Below are 22,004 nucleotides of genomic sequence, written 5' to 3'. Positions count from 1 at the left end.
TGATTCTTCATGAATTGTTCATATTTCGTAGTGTTCGAGTTTCCAAAAATCCAGGGATAGACTTCTTTTGTGCGCAAAGGAACTGACCAAACCCAAAAACTGACCAAAAAAGTAATATGTCTACATATTTTTTTTCTTTATTAGTTTTATCAACTAGAGGGTGATTAGGAGATCGCTTGCTCTCCCCATCTCCAGACGATTTAGCGCGATGGATCACCTGGGGACAGCGGATGCTGAGGACGACTCTGGATCGCTAACACGGCTTGCTCCTAGTCCTCATAGCGAAGCAGTTGCTCATGAGTTTAAGGAGCTCTCACTGCAGCCCAATCAGTACTTACCTCCTCTCAATGAACGGAAGAATGGTGAGTGCAAAAGTGACTCTTCCCCTTTTCTCTATATTGCTTTCCCATTTTCTATGGGAATAATGATGTTTGTTTGCTTTCTTCACAAAACATTAGTTGACGATCTTCACTTGCTCTTTGCAAAAAATGTTTTGTAAAGTGCTACAGTGTTTGTTATGAAATCTGTACTGATCAGCTTCATTTGTCATGGCAGCTCGTAAGTCTGACTTTAAAACCCCGACTGGAATACTTTGTTGAGGCATATAGAGTGGAGTTGTTTATATTTTTAAAGTTTTAAAGTGACAGCTAGTGTATAATAGAAGTATTAATTAATTATTTTTGAGAGTTAGGATAATTATCAACAACAGGTGGGTTTTTTTCTGCAAAAGTAATACAGAATTGAAGTTTCACATTGTATGCCAGAAAGTTTAATTCGTCACATAGTTTTAAGGTTGGACAACAAAAGAAAAATAAAATTTACACCTTTGGAATCTTTCCAGTATCTTCCCTTGTTGTTGATGTTGGCATGGCAACTTTTTAAAAAAGTGTTTCCACTGTTACAGTAAGCATTAGGAAGAATTAGGTCTGAATCCAAATGTAGGCTCATTTTTATTGGGGGAAAGGCAGGAAGCTTTTTCAGAGGTGAGGGGAGTGTTTGTTTTCTCACACTAATATCATCTAATAATGAAGATTTGTTTTCCAGTATTTGTAATAAATAGTGAGAACATTGAAAGTATATAAATGAAGTATTTGAGTTTTGAAGCAGTTTTTTTTTAATCAGTTTAGGTTTTAATTCAAGTGTAATAGTATAAGCATTATTGAACAAGAAGAAAACTATCTGAATATCCTGGCTTTAAAGCAGAAAAAATGGGGTTATATGTTACTAGGCTGTATGTATATCAAATACCTGGGGACAGGTCCAAGTCTTGGTATTCCCTGTTTCAGAAAGACATGGAATGTTGCCCATAACCAAGATGCTTCTGTTTACACAATGAGGGACTAAGTCTGCAGTGCTTTGTGAACACACCCTCAGTATTATATAGCACTCCAAGAGAGAAGAACGTGATAAAGGGGAAATGTGGTAGGGGAGAGACTTAGGCTTAGCTTATACAAACGTGGAATGATAACCTGTGTGCATACTTGAGCTTGTCTTTTACAATTACTTCCTTCTTTTTTTCCATGTATGAAGATCCTGATACTACGTTAACTGATATAATGTATTAAAAGTATTTTAAACAGAGGGACCTGTAGCTGTATTAATATTTTGGCTCTACATCCTTAAGAAGTATTTTTTGAGAGGCAGAAAAAAAAATGGTGACTTGGGAGACATTAGTTTTTGTTGGCGACTGTTTGATGTTAAATTGATAATACGGTATGTCTATATCAGAAGCTTGTTTTAAGATAGCTTACAACACTTTACCTTTGATTTCAGTTTCTCATTGGTCTGCATCTTTCTGGAGAGTTAGGCAATACATACAATGCACTGATCATGTAAACTTGTGCCCTGTTTATTGCAGCATATTATTGTGCCTGTTCTGTGGAGGCCAACTCTTGTTCTACTTGCCAAAAAGCAGCAAAAACTACCTTTTCATTGGTTCTGCTTTTCGTACTTGTCACCTCCTGAGGGGACACCGAAGGCATGCCTGTGATTCTGGCACTCTGACGGCAGTCGGTGTATAGTCCAGGTCTGCCATGTGCAGTTGGGCTCTTCACATAAATGGAGGTTGGGAAACAGGATGCTATGTCCTTAGGAGGCTCTTGGTTTGCTCTCCTGCCTGAAGGATGCTAGGTTGTGTACACTGTATTTGCTTTCTTAGTCAAGCTGTTGTGTCCTTAGGAAGGACAGTGGTTGGGGGAGGAGAAAAGTGACACAGATGAGGCTCCTTTTTAGGAGGAGGAAGGAGATAATCGATGGCGAGGTGTTGTTTAGCTGGACTGCAGTGGAGGCAGAATGAAAGGGTAGCAGGCAGCATGGCGCAGCTGAAGTACTAGTCAGAACAACATGCTACCCACGTACTGTACCACAGTTTCACAGGCTTCTGTCTGAAAGCCAGAAGGTGGCAAGGGAGGGAAGGATGGGCTGTCTGCTGCTGACAGCAGGAGGGTGGATGGGAACGTTGCTGCTTGCAGTCTTCCAACCTGCTGTTTTCAGAGCCAAAGGGTGGGAAGGGATTGCACATGCAGAGATACCATTGAAAAAAAGGAAGCGCTACATGAGCAAAAGCTTTTTGCCTGCTGAATCAGTACCTTCCTGGAATCGGAGAGCATGCCACTTTGGCTGGTGGAGGTAGATGTGGAGGTCTGGGTGTCAGGAGCCATGCCGTCAGAGTTGTTTCAAGGCACCTGTAAAATGAAAAGGTTGCAGCTTCTGTGTTTTACAGCAGTCTCTCTTGGCTTTGCAGTGGCTTCCTTGACTATCCTGCTGTGCCAGAATCTCCTTGTGACAATGGCTACTAGTTTCTGAAAGAGAGACATGTATGTTACTCTTATGCTGTCGTCAACTGGTTATATTCTTGTAAAATGGCAGAGAATTTGTTGGCTCCTATACAGGCCATGGTCTGTCCTTTAGCACTCTGTTGGCCTGCTTCAGCTCTTTGTCTTGGCTGTAGATCATTTCAGATTGTGTGTGCCCATTCTCTGTCCACTGCATTGAGTGGAGAAACAGTTTCGTTCTGGTTAATGGAAGCTAATGGGTGTCTGCTTCTCCGATCTCAGAACCGGAGTAGATACAGGATGGCACTGGTTGTGTTTGGCGTTGTATGTCACGCACTGGAGAAGGGTAGAAAAGATTGTGATGTGCCTACCGTGGCCATCTGCTAGATCTCGCTCTGCGATGGCTAGCAGCTAATATTCTACAGCAGAATTGAGCTAACTGAGAAGTGAGCAAAGAGTCTTGGATGTTTTGTCAGGAAAAAAGCCTTGGGACAGTGAGCATCTTAAAGTAAAAGCAAGACTGGTAAAATCTCTATTAGAAGAAATCAGCCCAAAGAAGTGAGTGCCTCTGGCTGCATAAGAACAAGGACGTTCAGCAGCGCTGAAGATCAGAGGAGAATGGCAGCTTCCTATGGGGCCCGAGCTTGTGGGGAACTGTGGTGAATTGAGGTGAAGATGGAACACCCCTTCCCCCCTCCCCACCCAAACCAAAAACCCCACAAACCTAAAAAACCAAACCAAACAAAAACAAGTACTCCAAATGGCGTATATTGAGTCCTCCTAAGGGACCATTCAAGCCAGCTGGGAGACAGACAGTTCTCAAAATAACCAAATGAAATCTGCATCACACTTAACCTAATGATATTTCTTAAATGAATTTGAATGAACCAAAGGCATTTTTCTGGCATCTGAAAGAGTCGTGGGTATATTAGTTTGCCTGTTATCCCTCTCTTCCACTCCCTCATTATGCAGCACTGGTAACATGCATTCTTGGCATAGTTTTATGGCTTCTGAACAAATTCTTAATCCTCTGTGCAGTTAATAGATTTGAAGCTGCAAATTTGATACTGGGGAATCAGGTGAAATTTGGGACATTCTCCTTGTATCTGTGTACAACAGGTTTTTTCTGCTCTTTTGAGATCTGTGATCGGGCATATTTTTTCCTGTCTTAATGGTACATAGGTAGGTAGGTTATTGTGCTTATAAGTTATTTTCTTGAGAGAGTTGGGAGAGAGGGAGTGGAGAAAAAATGGCTAGTGGGAAGACTAGAGAACAACAAATGGAAAATTTAGTTCTGATTAAAGTAATAGATTGGCACAGAAAATAATTGGAAACATCAACTTAAATTCAGCAGTTTCATAGTCACCAAGCTGAAAGCAATGAGATCCGGAAAACAGCATACAGATATTCTGATTAACAACACCACCCCCATGACAACACAACCCTAAAAACCCCCAAAACCCCAAAGTAAGTATATTCTAAAAGACCTATCCAGATACAGAAGTAGTACAGAATTTACATAAGTTTACAACAGGATTGTGTGTGTATATATGATACGTGTGTGTAGAAGAATGGTTGCCCAGAGAGGTTGTGGAATCTCCATCTCTAGAGATGTTAAAAATCTGACTGGGCACAGTCCTGGGCAACCTGTTCCAGCTGACCCTGCTTGAGCAGAGCGTTAGGCTAAGTGATCTCAAGAGGTTTCTTCCAACCCTGAATGGTTCTGTGATTTGTCTTTCCTTTAAGGTTTTAATAGTTCATGGAACATCCAGTGCAAATATTCTACTAAATAATCCTTTGTAAGAACACGCAACATATTGTAATTAACATATATTTGTCTCTGTGTTTTGGGGTTTTTTTTGGGGTGCTGGGTTTTTTTTGGAAATTTGGGTTTGGTTGTTGTTTGTTGTTTTTTTTTTTTTTAACAAACTGTCAGTAATAAAAACACATGTCTTTTAATGTGTGAATTCTTTTGGTCTCCCTGTAAATATTTGAATGTTGTCTTATCTGTTATGAGATGAGAGAGCAAACTGAGTAGGTACTGATTTCCCAGTAAGTCTGTCTTTGTCATTGGTACTGCCAGTTCCCACAATCCTAGCATTCCCAGGGCATCAGTCAGTGTCTACAAGGAACAATTTTCAAATATTAAAGCATGTGAAAAGACATACAGGCCAAAACTCAGAGCTCTCTAGGGACTGTGACCTCTTAAATGGAATATATTCTGACATTTTCACAGGCTACATGAAAGAATTCCAGCAGGGTCGTTCCATTTGGTAAACTTCTAAACAAACATTCCGTCATTTTGGTTTGATTTATAGATTTTTATTTTTTTTAATTATCTGCTTATTGTGAAGAGATTAACATGGGAGACTTGACCTGTGACTGACTCAATTTAAGGCATCTGGTATATATGAACAGATCCCGTTAGAGGGCTTGGCATTTGAGTGATTACAGGAGATATGGAAAGTATGTTTTCCTTTAAAGAGATCTCTTGATCAAACTGTCTTATTCTAACTTCCCTGTAATTCCTTGTGGAAAACTAAATGCACAGCTAGAAAGGAATGTTGAGTTAATTTTAAATTCCACTGTATAATTGTTTTAAATTGGTAGAACTAAATCCTAGCTGCGCGTTACCGCTGAAATGTTAGCTCGTCAGACAGCCACTACAGCCAGGTAATGTGGTGCAAACAGAACTGGTAATCGATGTGCAGTACTTATTAATGTGAGCCTTTTTCAAATCATAGGTAGTGTGGTGGATGACCAAATATTGTCCTTTCAAAAATTATATGTGTGTGTGCAGTTAAACAGATATATAAAAATATTTGTATGTATTTTCTATATACACTTTTAAAATATTTATTTATTTATTTACTTAGATGTCTGCATGGACAAGGCTGAATGGTAGGGAATTCTCATTTAAACAGTGAACACTGCCAGCGTATATCCTCCCTTTAAAGGAATTTGTGCAGGTTTTAGTGGGAGAAGAGAACTAGAACATGCAGACTTATGAATTTGATACCACTGTAAGTGCTTGGGACTTTTCTGGGAAGAATAACTGAGGTAGATGGTGACCATAATTCAAGTTGTTTGGGTCTTTGTTACTACAATGGAGGACAATATAGGCAGAAGTCTCCAGTCCTTCTGAGGCAATTCCTCCGTCACAGCATGGTACACAATGCCATTTCAAAAATTACTCAAGTTTTTCATTTGGCTTTTTGAAAAAACAGATATACTTGATGTTTTACTACCAAAAAAATATGAAGATGAGAGACTTGAATGTTTTGGGGTTTGTATATTTATCTTAACTACAAGCATAAGACCATTTTTGTGAGATTTACTACTGAGTTGTTTGACAAATGTCTTAAGTGCAAAGAACTAATGTACTGGTATAGGGAAAAAAAAGTTGTGCTTTTTTTTTTTTTACCAAAACAAGAAGGCAGAATAGAAATCTATTGTGAGTGGCAATTGAGGGGGTGGGGGGAACAAACAAAAAAACAAAACAAAACCCCTTAATATAACAATTTGAAGTAACATTCTTACTGTTTAAAGAAGTAATAGAATAAATTATAACAGGGATTATTTGAGTGTTCTAATTTGTATAGTCAGAACATTGCTTTCCTATGTGAAGAAATTATTACATGATGATGAATTGGATTATCCTAACAGAATATAAAGGATCAAGAAATTCATCAAGGTGTGTGTAAAGTCAAGATGAAATAAATGTTTGAGTAATTAAGCTTTTTTTTCCACTTCAAAATCTGTGGTAGTGAAATAGATTAAATACGTAAGGCTGTTCTATATTTTGTTGTCATTTTTTTGTTCTAGAGTTTAAATTCATCTGTAGGGGTTTTTTAAATGGGATTACAAAGGAATGAGCTCCATATGATGTGAAGAGTTGGAATGTGCTGTTAAAGCAATTGTTGCTTAGTTGCTTCGTGATTAATGAGGTTGTAAAGTTGCTCACAGTTAGCATCTCACTCACCAGGTCACTGATACTTTGAAAGATAACACGTCTGATCTGAGTGGCAGAGGAGCAGGCACTGTGGAGGGTACAATGTTGCTGCATTGTTTCCTCCTGTGCATTGTGATTTTGGCGAATATCTATTAGGCACTTCTTTTTAAATAATGCTTTTTCTGTAGGCTGAAGGTTTGCAGAACACTTGAAAGTCTGTTGCAGGAGGATGGAAAGGAAAATATTATCTTAGATTAAAAGCAAGGAAATGTTTATGAAAAACTTGTGCAATTCATTGCTATTAAATGAGATGTTACTGGATTTTGGTTCGTGGAACTGACAGGGATGTTCCATTCTGAAGCCTTTTTTCTCCATTTCACCCACATGTATACAACATATACAACTTTAATACATTGACATTAAAACGAGAGGTACTTCTGCTCTCTGAAGATGATGTGAATGCCAACAGATTTAACTTTTATTGAAACAAAAAGCTTGTTATGTATCTTTTACTTCAGCTTCTGGTTTTGATACACTGATGATGTTTGTAATCAGATTTAAACCTGTAATTGATAGATACAACATGCACTGCTTAAGATTTTCTTTTAGCTGAAAGAGATACTTATGTTTTGTTGTTTGATAGAAACCAGTGGTTTTGCCACGGTTTTGTTCCATTATAGGTTTCTGATGATGTCATTTAGCTTTTTGTACTGTTAAAAATAGCTCTTTGGAAGCAGGTACATGTTCAAATCAAAGAGGTTATACATCCAATATTTACTTTGGAAATGAGTAGTTACCTTTATTATGAAACCATATGTATTTAAGTTCACAGCAGCAGAAAGATGAGAAGAAAAATTAGCCATTTAAAAAAGCTTTTTGGGCTGTTTTTTAATAATGCAATCAATTTCAAGTGACAATCCAAATTCCTGCTGCCTTTCAGAAACTTAACACAAAAGCATTTCCAAGTGTGAGTGGAGTTGAAGGACCCAAGCTTTGTTTTGTATATATTTTATGGGTTGTGTTCTATTTATTGTATAACTGCTAAAATAAAGAAAAGGCTTTAAAGAGTAGCCAAAGAACAAGCAAGTTGCCATTGTTTCACTAATACTCATTCTAAAGGATTTTTTGTTATGGGACAAAATGGGTAATTTGAATGGCAAAGTATTAAGTTCCCGCCCTTGAAGTCTTTCACCAGTTATTTTAAAATAAATGTGGAATCAGCATCCTTTAAGACAACAATGAAAGCAACTGCTGTAAAAGCACTTTTTATGTGTCAAAACAATGACCTTCAAGACAGATACTATCCAAACATAGGAAGTATGTTTAAAGTATCAACATGGTGTTGGTGGCTGATGACAGGGCTTCTGCTGTTTTGCAAGAGCTTAAAAAATTACTATGGGATTTGAAAGTGCGTAAGTGAATCTGAGAAGTAGGTATGGTGCTTCAGCAGTCCTAGGTAGGAACGTGTGTGAACTGTTCTAGGGGAGTTGCAAAGTTACTTTATTTAGCAGGGAAAAGTGAGCTCTGAAATGGCAGGTGGATCGGCTCTCTGGGGATCCTGAGGAGGCAGTTTGCCTTGATTCACATGGGACCTGCTCGTGACTGGAAGACACCTTTGAACAACCGAGTATTGTTAGTTAGCAGATGATTTTAGTGCTTGAATATGCTAACCAGCTAACAGTGTTTCTGTTCCTTCTAGAACAGTTCTTAGGAATGTGAGAAAGTCCCTCATCAAAACATACACTTTTCCCACGTTGCAGTGATGCAACTGCATCTCCTGTGCCAGCAGTTGTGAGGTGCCCCCAGATGCCTGTGAAACGGTCTCAGAATTTCAGACTTCTCTTACAGACATGCTGAGACATGGTGATTATTTTTTCTTTGACGCCTTATCACTAAAAATAGTAAAACTATATTGTTGATCACTCAAGTAATCAGTATATGCAAATTATCAGTTGATCTTGGATTAATGTATATTCAGGACTGCTGGGAAAACAAGATGATGTTGGAATTGAGTCTCTTTTCATGACGTGGGAGATAAACGTCATTCTTCGTGCAAGGATTTAAGAGAAACTGTTCCCTGGGCAGAATGTCCAGGCGTTCTCAGTATTCACGGTATAATTGAATCTGAACAAAAACTGTTTTCTTTCTCCAAGGTATCTTTTCTTCCTCTTCAGTTGTGCTCGTGGATTTATTGGCAACTACAGTATTTGGTTACATGGAAAACATGCAGCATCGTTTTGACCAGTCATCTCTCCTGGTCTGCACAAGAATTTCAACATTCTTATTTTCCATAAGTTATTTGCTTTTCTTCATAAAGTTATTTGCAAATTACTGTTGAGATTTTGATCAGACTTCTTACAGGTATTTTAAAATACTAATCTGTATGTGAGCTTGTATTGAACTGGGAGGTGAATTTCAAGCAAAGTGTTAGGCTTAACTCCAAGTGGCGGAAGCATAAGATATATTTGTTTCTATAAATTCTGCTGTGGAGTGGGTACCTTTGCAAAAGGGGAGGAGTGGCTCGCAGGAACTTCATGCTACTAAAGCTCATCCTTCTGAACAAGTGAGAAACATTCATGAAGGCTCTAACTGCTGGTACCTAACTGCTAGTGCTGTGATCTGGCACTCACTTGAGCACTGGACACTCTTAATTTATATAAAGCACTATAAACATATAGGAATGGATAGAACTACCTTCAGAACTATGACATTTGAAGGAAAATGCATTACTCCTTGGGTTCTTTAGACACTTCTGTATTATATGTTGATTTTTTTAATTTCAAAACACTCTGTTCTCTTGAGTAATTTTGAAATTGCTTCAGACCAAAGTACCGATATTTCAGAAAATGTGTAAACTGCACTGTACCTTTCCCATAAAACAATTTCTGCTGTTACATATTGTTACACTATCAGAATATAATTAATCCATCCAAACTGTTAACTTCTGTGTTGGTACAAGAAAAACGTAGAGTTATAATCTGATATATCCATAATTTAAGATTATGTTTATTGACTATGTCACATTTTCATATAAGTTTCTTAAGCAGTATGTGTTTGTATTCTGGTTGTCTGGATTTATTTTTTTTTTCTGAATGTGTGGAATTTCTCAACAGCGGTTTTATTTTTTATGTTTAGTAACTGTCCTGGCTGCAGGTTGGGAGGAAGTTTATTTGATTTATGAAGGAGGTCTTCCACAGTAACTTTTTTTTTGCATGTGCAAAAGCAGATGTATTGAAATAGTCTATAATTTGTATTTAAGCAAAATCTAATTTAAGCTGATAATTTTTATGCAAATGATGTGTAAACAAAAAATCTTTAGGCTGGGAGAGCTGCCTCAAATCATTTATGCTTGCAAGAGTTTTTCTTTTGCCTGTATTTTCACCTGCTTAGATGTCAAGAAGTTGATACGGCCTAGTCAGCTCATGTCTCCTTTGTATCTGCAGTTCTGAGTAGACCTAGGTCTCCCTTCTCCCGGCAGTAGGAAGACAGGGAGAGACTTTCAAGTCCTGCTGGCTGTGTCACACAGCCCCACACCCCATGGTATCAATTGCTTGCCCAGGGAGGGCACTGTTAAGGTGAAGAGTTGGTGTTGAGTGATTGTCTTGTAGAAAGATCCAAAGAGGCAAGATGATTTTTTTTTTTCTAGCTTCCACTTTTAAAATTCTTCATCAGGTGCTTGTTATTGCATATAGAGCTTTTCAAATCCAATGCCATCAAAGTGAGAGAGTTTTTTCTGAGTGGAGATGTCCTTTATAATTTCAGGCTGAGAAATTTAAAATATAAAGTAGAGGTGTGGAAAATATGTATAATGATAGCATTTTTAGGCCAAAGGGAAGGGAAAATGCACCTGCTAGAGTTACTTGTTGACATGTAATGACTACTTAAAATTATATATAGTTTATTTTCTCTAAGTACATGAAATGCAAACTATTCTGCTGTTCCCTCATGGCCAGCGCCAGATAATTAGAGGGGATCTCTTTCCCCAAAACCTTCCAGATTGACACTGAAGTTGATGACTCATGTAAGATAAATGAGAGATGCTGGAGAGAATGGCAGATCAGAAGCTGTGAGAGGGAATACTCCTAAACTGCTGGAAATAATGAGATGTGTAGGTGTAATGCAAAAAGGAAAATAATAAAATACTTGGCTTTTAGATATATACAACAAGGAACCGAATCTCTCTTACACTGCAAGGAAAGACATGGAAATATTCAATGGTTTTGTCACTTATCTCTGCTAGATAAATGTCTCTGAAACAAGACCCGGGGCTGGGGGGAGTAGAGGGGGGAAGGTTCCTCAACTTAACTTTTTCAAATGCCAGTGTGCAGCTTTGTTTACTGGTGAAACTTAATGAGTAATGAATGTGCCAGCAAAGATAAAGTATGTCTGCAGCCTGCGGCAGTGTTCAGAGTAGTGGGGGAAGGGAGAAGGAAGGGGAAAAGGGAGAGAATCCTCAGCAGTAGTTTGTCTTAGGTATCAGCAAATGCTGCTCCTTCAGCAACTGCTGGTTTTATTTTTAACTGCTTGACTCATTCTTTGTCAGATGATTGACCGTCAAGCTGCATATTGAAACACGTATGTGCCGAGGAAGCAAGCGTAACCGAAGGAGAAGGGGGAGTGGTTGTCTGGGAAAAGAGGTGGGATTTGGGAGTTGTGCTTCACATGCTCTGTGCTGCTGTCTGAGTGAGTACAGGCTCCAAAGCAGCCCGAGCGTTCTGCAGGTCGGCCTCGCAAGTGACGGATGATGGCTGCTTTCGGCTGCACAAACGCCCAATCGCTCCGTTATTAGGAGGAAGGACCTGGAAGCAGTGTTCCGGACAGCAGCGCACTGCTTGGTGACAAATTAATATTTTTTTTTTCCTATGCTGGATCTTGCTGTTCTAAAGGATTCTCATCATGATCGATAGCTCCAAGAAGCAGCAGAAGGGCTTTTCTGAGATTTTACCTGCAGGAGATGTTAAGCCACTGAAGGAGAAGGAATGCCTTGAGGTGAACAGCCAGAAAAGTCTCAAGGAAGGTCAGTCACTTGCTGGTTGGGGGACAGAAAATGCAGAAGTACTGGGCAGATTCAATCCACCAGCATTTGTGGTGTAATGCTGTATGTCAGGAGGAATTTTTGTACATTAAATTAGGTATTGGTTTCCCTCTTAGAAATTTTTTTAAAAGCTAAGTTCAGAATTTACCTGAGACTATTAAAATAACAATGATAATAGCTTGACAAAAATGTAGTATTAAGAAAAATGAGTGTACTTAAGTACTGTTTTTCAGAGTAGCATTTACTGTTCAATTCATGAAATACTCTGAAATTGTCCCGTAAATATTGCACAAAATGCTTCAAAATGTCACTATTGAAATACATATAATGAAGTAAATGTCCTTAAATATGACACTAGTAAAAATAAAACCCTGCAAACGTTTAGTTTTAGACATGTATTGCTACCTCGTTTTCAACAGTGCTTCTCAGCTGTGTTTCTCTGGAATTCCCTTTCCCCCCTCATACTTTAAATTAGATTTGACTCTGTTTTCCAGATGTATGCTGTGCAAATTACATTCTGTCTCCTTAAATGGTTGGTATTATAGACTGTGCGTTAGATTGATATAATGCACAAGCATTAGTTTGTAAAATAGCAATAGTCTGAGGATATTTGGAGCGTTATTTCAAGCTGACAAATGGTACTATACCAGATTCATCTAAAGTAGTGTTTGTTAGGCTGTGGCAATAATACTGCTGACAAATAGGAGTTGTCTCCCTCTTGGCTGGAGAGACTCTTCTAGCTGGCCTGTGTTGAGGAGAAGGAAGAGACCTCTTGAGGTCAGCTGCCAGCCCGGCTCAGAGCAGTTTAACTGCTCTTTGCAGTTCAGGACTCAAACTCCAGCTTCTTAATCAGTCGGAAACAAACTGCACTTACAGCACTCTGCCTTGGCTTTTACTTCACGTATCTCTGCATTGTCTGCTGATTCAGAGATTTCTTCCTGGCTGTTGTGGCAAGACTCCTGTTTTTCCCCCTTCTTACATGAGATCATGCCTTCCTCAGAATTTAAATGCTGGGTTTGTTTTGAGTTTTGTTTGTTTGTTTTAAAACTTGGATCTTAAAATACTTAAAAGAGCAAAAAGATAGCCCATATTCATTATTGAATTCAGTAACTGACAGTAAAAACTCTTTAATTAGCTCTAAGTTAGGGCTAGAGAAAACACTGATTTTTATATAAGGTACTGATACCAGAGGTTTCTTATTGATTGGAAGGATGATTAATAACAAGTTGAGTGTTGATGTATGTGGCTGAGAGCATAACGGTTCCACTTCCTTTACAGCAGCAAAGTTCTGATTGAGAGACAGTGATTGAAAGGAAAGGGCCAACAGTGGCTTCTTTTTCATGAGGTTTGTCTTGCAACTCCAAACAGGCCCAGTGAAACCTGCTGCTGCTACCTCTGAAGCTCTGTGGGGCAACAGGAACAAAGAAAGAAGGCAAGGAGGTTGAAAGGGACATAGCAGTAAGCATAGTTGTGTGGGAAATACTGTAGGAAAAAACCTCACCTGTCTCACCCAAGCTACTAAGAAGTGGAGAGAAAGACGTGAAAAAATGAGCATGGTGAATAGTGTAGGTGGGCTAATAAGTAACCACAGTAATTGTCACCTTCAGTCTTCTTTGAATGTGTCAGTTATGTAGAAAGTGGGTGAAAGAATGTACATTACAATAATGATGTCTGTCAGAGTAGCAAAAAGCCTGCAATTATGGGACACTTGCAGTGTAATTCATGAATATTTTAGAGTTTAAATTATTCAGTGCATAAAAGAAGATATAATTGTTTTCCACAATCACTATCTTTACTACTTTTTCTCTGTTTTAGTACCTTTTCTCCATTTTCACTCTTCCCTGGTGAATATTGCTTATCCTTTTATCTCTCCAAAGTTTGGCAGCCTTATAATTAAAATAATGAACCTCTTTTTGAGAGTATGAATGACTAGAGGATCTCCTCTTCCAGCCTTTCCTCTTTCTAAAGCTTAGAAAAACCATTTAGAAAAATGCTTAGAAAGCATTTTCTTTCTTGTAGTATATAGAATGAATTGTTAAAAACATTGCAAATCTGCTTGATTTGCATCTAGAGAGATTAAAACAGAGCTTCACCTTTTCAGTTTATGATGTTACGAAATGCGTACTTCAGGGATTTCGTAGATTTTTTAAAAATCCAATTGCAGTTGTTAATTTCATCCTATTTAAATAACACTGTTATTTTAAAATGCTTCCAATTTTACAGAACAGTATATTCTAAATTAGCTTGTGGCATTCTGTCTCTCTCACTTCCCTCCCCTCCCCCCACTTCTTTCTTTTTCCCTCAACTCAAACAATGATGTGACTTGTTCTGCCACCTGAATCATCAACTGTTTTGTGTTAGGACACAAAAATACATATGAATACTGTCTGTGAATGGTTAAAACTGCAAAAAATAAAAATTTAATTCTGTTGGTAGACCCAGATGAAGTATGTAAAGGTAATTCAGAAGGTGCTACAGCCTTTGCTTCATAATCTGTTTTGCACAGTTTGATAAATCTAAAAATATAGAGATCGTACAGCGTGCTTATTTCAGCAATGAGTACCCTGTGAGAACTGTTAGGTGCAGCTCCTTTTTTACTTAATATTTCTTTATAAGGAAAGAGACTTTTGATGGAAACACAAATCTCAACACTGTCTTCAGCAAATTAATATTAAGGATATTGGAAGGTTAGATTACAAGAATGAATTGTTTTCTCTGCTTAGGCTAATGAATACTCTGAGAAGATACACATTATAGCATCCTACAACACAGGAGGAAATCCTCTTAATTACCCTACTTTCTTGTAACAACTCATATGTTATTGCTACATATCGTCTGTTCTGTGAAAACAGTTCTTAATTTTATCTGGTTTATCAAAATTAGGTTTTGTATGAGAAAGGAACAAATACTTTTTGGCTCTAAGACTAATACAGTGCTCACTAAACAGCTTTTTCAGAAATTCCTGTAGCATTGACTTCTAATGTCAAGTAAGTGTCCAAAACATTGAGAAAACTAAAGTGAAAAGTCTTGAATGAAACTAGGACATCATTGTGCATACAGTTATTAAGAAAGAGTATGATCAACAATGCATATATTAGCAATTAGAAATATATTTAGGCTGCAGATGAAAAGGTTTCTAACTGAGGAGTGAAGCGAATTTAGGAAGCCTTGCCTTGTACCCTAAATTGTTTTAATATAAAGATTGATGAGCTCTTACAAGAGTGTATGATTGTGCAGAACTCTTGAAGACAGTATTAAATTGGTGAAACAAATCAGTATGGTTCCATATCAGGTGGGATTAAAAAGGAGACTGGATCTCAGTTTGTTTGCACCATGTTTTTCACAGATCAGTCTGAGCTTCAAAGTTACCAGTTTCCTGCAGGTTACTGTAAGGAAAACAAACTAACCAGGGAGGAAATTTTCTTTCCACCTTGAAACATAATTTCTTTCCTGGATTTGTATTGCTTTTTAGTTTTGCTGTTTTGTGAGGAACTGGAGACTGGCAAGTGTTAGAAACAGGATATAGGGTGGAGTAAGTGAAGTGTGGGGATTTCTCAGGTGCTTGCTGGAAATGGCTTCATGCTGTCTGGTTAACAGATTACCAGATTTAGTCAGGAAGGATTTCTTCCCTTCCTCCCCTGCAATCAGATCAATATTGTAGGAGAATTGTTTATTTAACAGATTTCCTGCTATTGCTGGCATGTTGAGTATTGGTGATACTCTTCACCTGTACTGCTCTCCTGTGGTGGCATGTTAGACTTAAAGATTCTACTGGTTGGTTGGTTTGGTTTTTGTTTTAAAAAAACTTAAAAGCTTTTTTATATGGTGTTTAGAGATGGTTTGATGACCCCTTACCAGTGGCAGTCTATCAGGTATGTTTCTTGAGACACAGATAATGAGAAAAATACTGAAAAAAGTAGCATTCCTGTTGTCTTAGTTAATAAAGGAAGCACTATAAATTTGGTGTACTGATCCTGTGAGGCTATGTTAAAATTATGAACTATATGTATCTACCATAAACAGTCTCTAATGACAGTGTGGTAATTGTGTGTCTTACAAGTAAATCAGCACTTATTGAATGAACAATAAATATATGGTAATCCCATTATAATAAACACATTCTTAAGTACTTCAATAAACCAGGGCCACAATGTATTAATTTGATTTTGGTATGTAATCTGTAGAGAATCAGAGCATACAGTGGCTAACCAAGAGTTCTGAGGAAACCTGCTACGGCAGCTACAAGGTACTACTACTCAAGGTTTTATAAAGGGTTAGGATTAAGACTGCTGCTGCCAGAAGTAGGTGTAGTCTCATCACCCTGCTTACTACTAGCCTCTTTCTTGTGCTGGCATTAGTAATTATGCAACCCCCAAGTGAGTAGGATCAGTGAACAGGTATTACTGAAGACTGCTTATTTCAGTAGTGTTAGTTTTCAGCCAGATCAGAGCACTGACCGGACAGGCTGCATCTTTGCCAGTTTTGATGCAACAGAAGCAGCTGGGGTTGGAGGGAGGAAGAGACCATTGTCTTTTCATCAGTAATCCTGTCTTAGGTCATTTATGAAACCATGCTCTGAAACCACTGTTTTGTTGCTATGCTGGAGGTTTCTTTCCTTTCACGAAGCGTCCAAGAAAACATGTATGTACTTCGGCCTTTTTAATGCAGCAGCTTGGCTGTCACTGTAAGGAATCTGACTCATCCACTGAGCAAGCATCTGCAGAAATCTGGTGATGTTGTCTACATAGCAGAGTTGACACAATGCCATTGCCTACATCCCGGTTTCCAATCAGGTGTCTCAGTGTAAATCCACCTTCCTCAGTGTTGTGAATTAATGTGTAATCTTGTGAGTTAGAGGATCTGCTTGAGTACGTGTTTTGTTTGCTAGCTCTGTTGTGCTTAGGAAAAGCACGGAAAATGGAGGTAGCATCTTCTCAAGAGGGCTTGGCTGGAAATCATCTGTCATCATTCAATTAATATGCTCCAAATTATCACAAAGCAAGTGTGTAGTAGATGTAGAATTGGAATGCAAGTTTCATGAGTCCCTTGACAGAACATTTCTTGGCTGATAGTATTTGAGAAAATGCAAATTATTTTTAAAAAACTCAGAAGATTGTACTAAGCAGAGGAATACGTGCAGATTTAGAAAATGTAATTATTGTTAATAAACCTAAGGTATGAATTTCACAGAATGCTTGAAGTGTAATCTTTAGTTTATTCAGACTTTCCACCCAAGATGGCAGTGATTTTTCTCATTCTGAAGATATAAACAGAATTGCAAAAAGTGTTGATTTTGCTTTTTACATATACATGCTTATATATATTCATCCCAGCAGACATTCTGGTAATTTGTTTGGAGGCTTGTGTATGTTCTGGCTTGTTTCTAAGCAACATGTTCCATAGCAATAGAACACAGTACAGATTGTCCTATATCCAAGTCATTTAAGCTTCTCAACTGATGATATTGTTATGCTTTATATTTTTGTTTTAAATGTTAAGTTTACGTTTAGCTGTCTTTCCCATCTAGCTTTTCATTTTTTACTTTCAGTATGATGATGTTACTTCTGGAAACAGTTCTGTGTGTGTTATTACGGGCTTACAGACAAAAGCTTTAAATCACAGTGGTATAATTTAAAAGATTTGGAGGTCCTGCAGGATTTCCCTCCAGAATTCTGAAGAGATTATCTGAAATGGCCCTTAGTAGTCTCCACTCACATGCTTTGCGTTTATCCAGAACATTTCTAAGCTGAAATGAAAGTGTGACTGAGTAATTGCTTAAAATGGCTATGCATCAGAGGCTGTTTCACTTTTCTTAGTTATTTTGGATATAGTCTTAGCAGAAAAAGCACATATACAATAATGGAAAAAAGAAAATGAAAAGTATATAAAAATAAATACGAGATTTTTTTATAAAAACAAGTAAAAATTTTCTTTTTTTAAATGATACCCTGGCATATGGGAAAGTTTTGAAGACTGAACCCAATATAACATATTAACTCATGTTTAGATGATGTCTGATTTATTTAACAAAGAATTTTTTTTATTTTAAAATTGAGAGTATTTAACCTAGTGTATCACCATCTTCAGGCTGATGGGAGCTGAGTACCACAATTTTAAATGCATTTTATCTTTAAAATGCTCTACTGCTTATTTAGAGTCACTTCCAAGAAATGACAGGGAACTAAATATTTCCACGGCTTTTCCTTCTCCTTCATTGCTTCTTTGACATGCCATATAAATGAAAAGAATGCTACGTTACCAAATTTCTGACTTCATAGTTCTGATGCGAAATAACTAGTTAACAAATTGCTTCAGGCCGAAGATACAGGAGAATAGTTCATCTCCTGCAGCAGTGCTTCATTGCAACTGGAATGTCTGTTGTCAACATCTATTGCTCTGAGTTTCGACCTCAACATGTTGGACTCCTTGGCTGCATAAAAGCTGTTTCAAGCTGGCAGAAAGAAATGGAGGCTTTCTGTGTAACAGCTTTTAATTTAAAGGAAAGGGCCCTATTTCCAGCACTGTCTGTTTCCATGGCAGCCAGCCTAGCAGCCTGCACTGGAGTTTCTACCTCTCTTGGAAATTTCCAAGGGACTATGCAGGAATGTTGGACATTACATTTTCTCATTTTTTACTTGCAGTTTTAAGGGCCTAAATAGCTAATATCCACTGGATTTTAACTTTGGAAGAAATAATGAGATGATTACATAGAGAACATAAAAATTCCTGATGCATTATTTTTCTTTTTGGTGTCATTTGAAGAAACTGCATGCTGTATAATGAACCCCTTCTTGACGGTTTAGTGTCTTTTACATCTGTGTAATTGTTAAATGTCAACAACTATTTGCTGTTTCATAGTACCTTCTATAAAAAGATTAAATTTGATTTTGAATTAATACGACATGTAAATAACTGTGTTAGATGTGGAATTATTAGTGCTGGAACTGTGCACAGTATGAGTTCTGGGTTTTTTTCAAGACAAGAAGCAGTGGTGAAAGCTTGTCAATCAGTGTAGATAGCATTGTTCTTGCAGGACAACTATCAATTTATTTTTGGCCTCTTTACATTCCGGTGCTTGTGATTATATAGTACTACTTTGAGACATCTTTTCCATAGGATACAAATTACAGTTTTGAAACAAAGTGATGGCTGAAAAATCACTTGCTCAACTTCGATAATAGCTGTTTGTTCTAAGTAATTTAGTAATAATACACTTAATTTTCACTTCTTGTACCATTCATGCTGAGTAAGATCTGGACTGCCCTACGTTTCTGACTTTTCAAGGGTCTCCTACAGAATGTGATGTGTACTTGCTGAAGTGCCTGTTTGTGCTGGCTTTCTTGCCTTCAAACCAGCACAGCACTTCAGCAAGCTATTGAGGATGGGTTTGTTTCAGTTGTCCTTAATCTTCATGCTCCTTTAGGGCACAGTGTATGTGAACTCGAACAGTGCTCACTGTTTGAAAACAGAGGCCATTAACTTTATAAAATTTACTGCTATATAGAAACGTTTCAAAATAATAAAGTGGCATTGGTTAACAGATAACCTCTCCTTTTTGTACCATCATCTCCATTCCCTTGTGCATAGAAGTGATTCCCTGGTATGCTAACACTGAAAGAAACTAGAAGAGTTAGCAGCCTCTAACACGGTTTTTCAGGTGGTGAAAATCTGTACCTCCTGTGAAGTCAGAAGACTTCTACTGATTTTGAGAGTCAGATAACGAGATGTTCTTATTGTGAGGAGGGATTATGCTTTTTGGTTTTATCAGTAAGTATTAAATAAGCTATCTAAGATTTAATGATCATTTTATTGACTGAAGAAAACATATGGAAATTTTAGAATCTCTTCACCTGCTGTTAGTGTTAATTTTAAAATCATACACTGACTTGAAAGTAAAAAAGAATTCCCTCCCTTCCCCCTCAGTCAAAACAGGAGTCTCTCTCTGCATGGCTTTTACTCAGAAGCAGTTCAAAGACAATTTATTAGAGTTACAGTGATGTGAAGGGGGATTTCTGCCAGTTAATGTAAAGTGCAAAATATTTGTGCCGTCTTTTACCAACTAGATTTGCTCGGTGGTGTTAACATAGCCCTTCTTTTGCATATACACTTTAAATATGAGAAACAGTATTACTGACATTAATAGTGTATTAACATACCTAAATTTTGTCAATTCTGGGCCTTTATTTTGGGGATCATCTTCCATGATTTTAGATGTTACGCAGGTAACTGCATGATTTTAAAAGTGAGAGGTAAACTATCAGGTAACAAGCTGAATGGATTTACCCTGATAAGAACAATCTGTTAAACACTGTGTTTAAGTAAGTACCACCCCACTTTGTTTTTGAGTACCTCATGTCTGTTGAACTCTCCCTTCCCCAAATTCCACACTGGTTTGTCTGTAAACAGTTCTTTTTAATTAAAAAAAAAAAAAACAACAGCCAAAAACCCAAAACAAAACAAACCCCAAACCCACACACACAAAACAACTCAAAAAAACAAACAAAAAAAACTCAACAAACCACCAACTCCCCCCCTAAAATGACTAGAACATATGGTGCAGTATAATTGGCTAATGCCTTAGTGGGTTTTTAGGTTTTGGGTTTTTTTGGAAGCTGTGTCCTCCTATCTTATCCATCTTTATTAGATTTACCTCTTTGTGTGTTACTGACTATTTTAGAAATCTCTTGCTATATGGATTCCTATATATATGATAAGCAAAGTCTGTATTAGATTTAATTACATTAGATTTAAACCAACCTGCATTCTGTTCTGTAGAGTTTCTCACTGAAATCAATCAGCAATTCTTTGCCAAAAGTGCAAAGCTGTGCTCAGTTCTCACATCGTTCATTCTTGTCTTTGAAGATAATTTCATCACATTTTCCTTACTGAAAACTTGTGATTTAGTTTCCATGACTCCCATTCCGTATCTTTCTAGCTGTTCTTTGAACTGCTTTTCATTGGTCCCCATTTCCTTTTGAGCTTTTCAGAAACCTCATTCCTATTCCCTTCCTTTTTTACCCACTTGAGGTTCATCCTGAGCATGAAGATACAAGTCTGTAACTCGTTTCTGCTCAGTTGCAGGGCTTACTCCACTCAACTACAATGACAATATATGGTCATTACTGAGTTGACACACAGACCTATAAGCCAGCTGTCTCCTTTGAGCAGATGTAGCTATGCAACTCCTGTACAGGTGTTAACCGTTTCTTCCTTAGAAAAATCTCTGCTTTTTACTTTTTGTCTCGGGGTGGGGGAAGAGAGGGGCTAACAGTATTTTAGGTCTTTGTCTTTTACTGAGATATGAATGTTAGCTTTTTCCCGATATGTTTGCTTTGGAATAGCAAGGTTGTTTTCAGCTTTTCAGCTTTTTAAAATAATATGTTTAGATTTTTTTATTCACAATTACTTTCCATTTAGAAACTTTCTTTTCTTTAATAACACGTTGAACTGCTCAATATTTATTTAAAAAAAAAAAATCAGACACCAAACTTACCTTTAACCTTTCCAATTTTTGAATTGTTCGCAAAAGCAAATGTCTGGTTTTCATCCGACTTTGTTTCTTTTTAACCTCCTTGCTCTGGTCAAGTCAAAATCTTCAATGATTATCATCTTATAGCATCTTTCTAACTATGAGTCATCTCTTCTTCTGTGTTCAGCACCCCCTGCAGTGCTTCCCTATTAGTCATGCTACAGGCTTATCCTTTCTTTACTATGTAATATGTAAGTTCCTGGTACTTATTTAAGAAGTAAATAACTGCATGTTCTATATCTTCTATATCTCTCATTTTTTCAGTCCTCCCACAGTTTTTATGACTTGTCCAGATACACATGGGACAACTTCAAAATCATCCCTTATTTGCTTTATGATGCCTGGTGTAGGTTAACAGATGATGGGTAGGCAAGTAGTGTTATGAGAAACAATAACTACGTTATGTATATATTTGCTAAAAATGCTAAAGCTTCACACCTGAGTGCATATGGTTTATGTGCAGGTACATTCTTACTGCTCTTCTCATCCTTCTACTATAGTTCACTGTGTATTCTTTTGTAAGACTATACATTGTTTAGGATATGGGTCAGTTTTTACTCTTTCTGCAAAGCTTAAGCCAAATATTTGATCGTAATTGAAGTCACAAATCATAGATGTAATACATTCATGAATTAGGTAGCAAGGCTTCCCATCGTTTACGTTTGGAATTAATGTTCATTAAAGAATGGACAGCACGCACAGGGAGCTGCAGAA

General features: G+C 37.5%; 1 protein-coding gene across 2 annotated transcripts in view; it reads left to right on the top strand.

Moving 5' to 3' along the window:
• The first annotated feature begins 173 nt into the window (after positions 1–173).
• The window catches only part of MRTFB (myocardin related transcription factor B), a 54,153-nt gene continuing 32,322 nt past the window's right edge, over positions 174–22,004 (top strand). The window contains exon 1 of one of the 2 annotated variants that reach the window (XM_009990708.2): positions 174–362. In XM_009990708.2, coding sequence (XP_009989010.2) covers positions 209–362 — 154 coding nt within the window. In that variant the 5' untranslated portion in view covers positions 174–208. Of the gene's footprint in view, positions 363–11,622; positions 11,744–22,004 lie in introns of those variants that run through there. The other variant, XM_086622472.1, reaches the window with a different exon arrangement.

Source organism: Tauraco erythrolophus, chromosome 17 (genome assembly GCF_009769465.1).
Source record: "Tauraco erythrolophus isolate bTauEry1 chromosome 17, bTauEry1.pri, whole genome shotgun sequence".
In the NCBI taxonomy this organism is placed as follows: Eukaryota; Metazoa; Chordata; class Aves; order Musophagiformes; family Musophagidae; genus Tauraco; species Tauraco erythrolophus.
The sequence above is the reverse complement of the archived record's forward strand: the minus strand, read 5'-3'. Positions and strand labels throughout refer to the sequence as shown.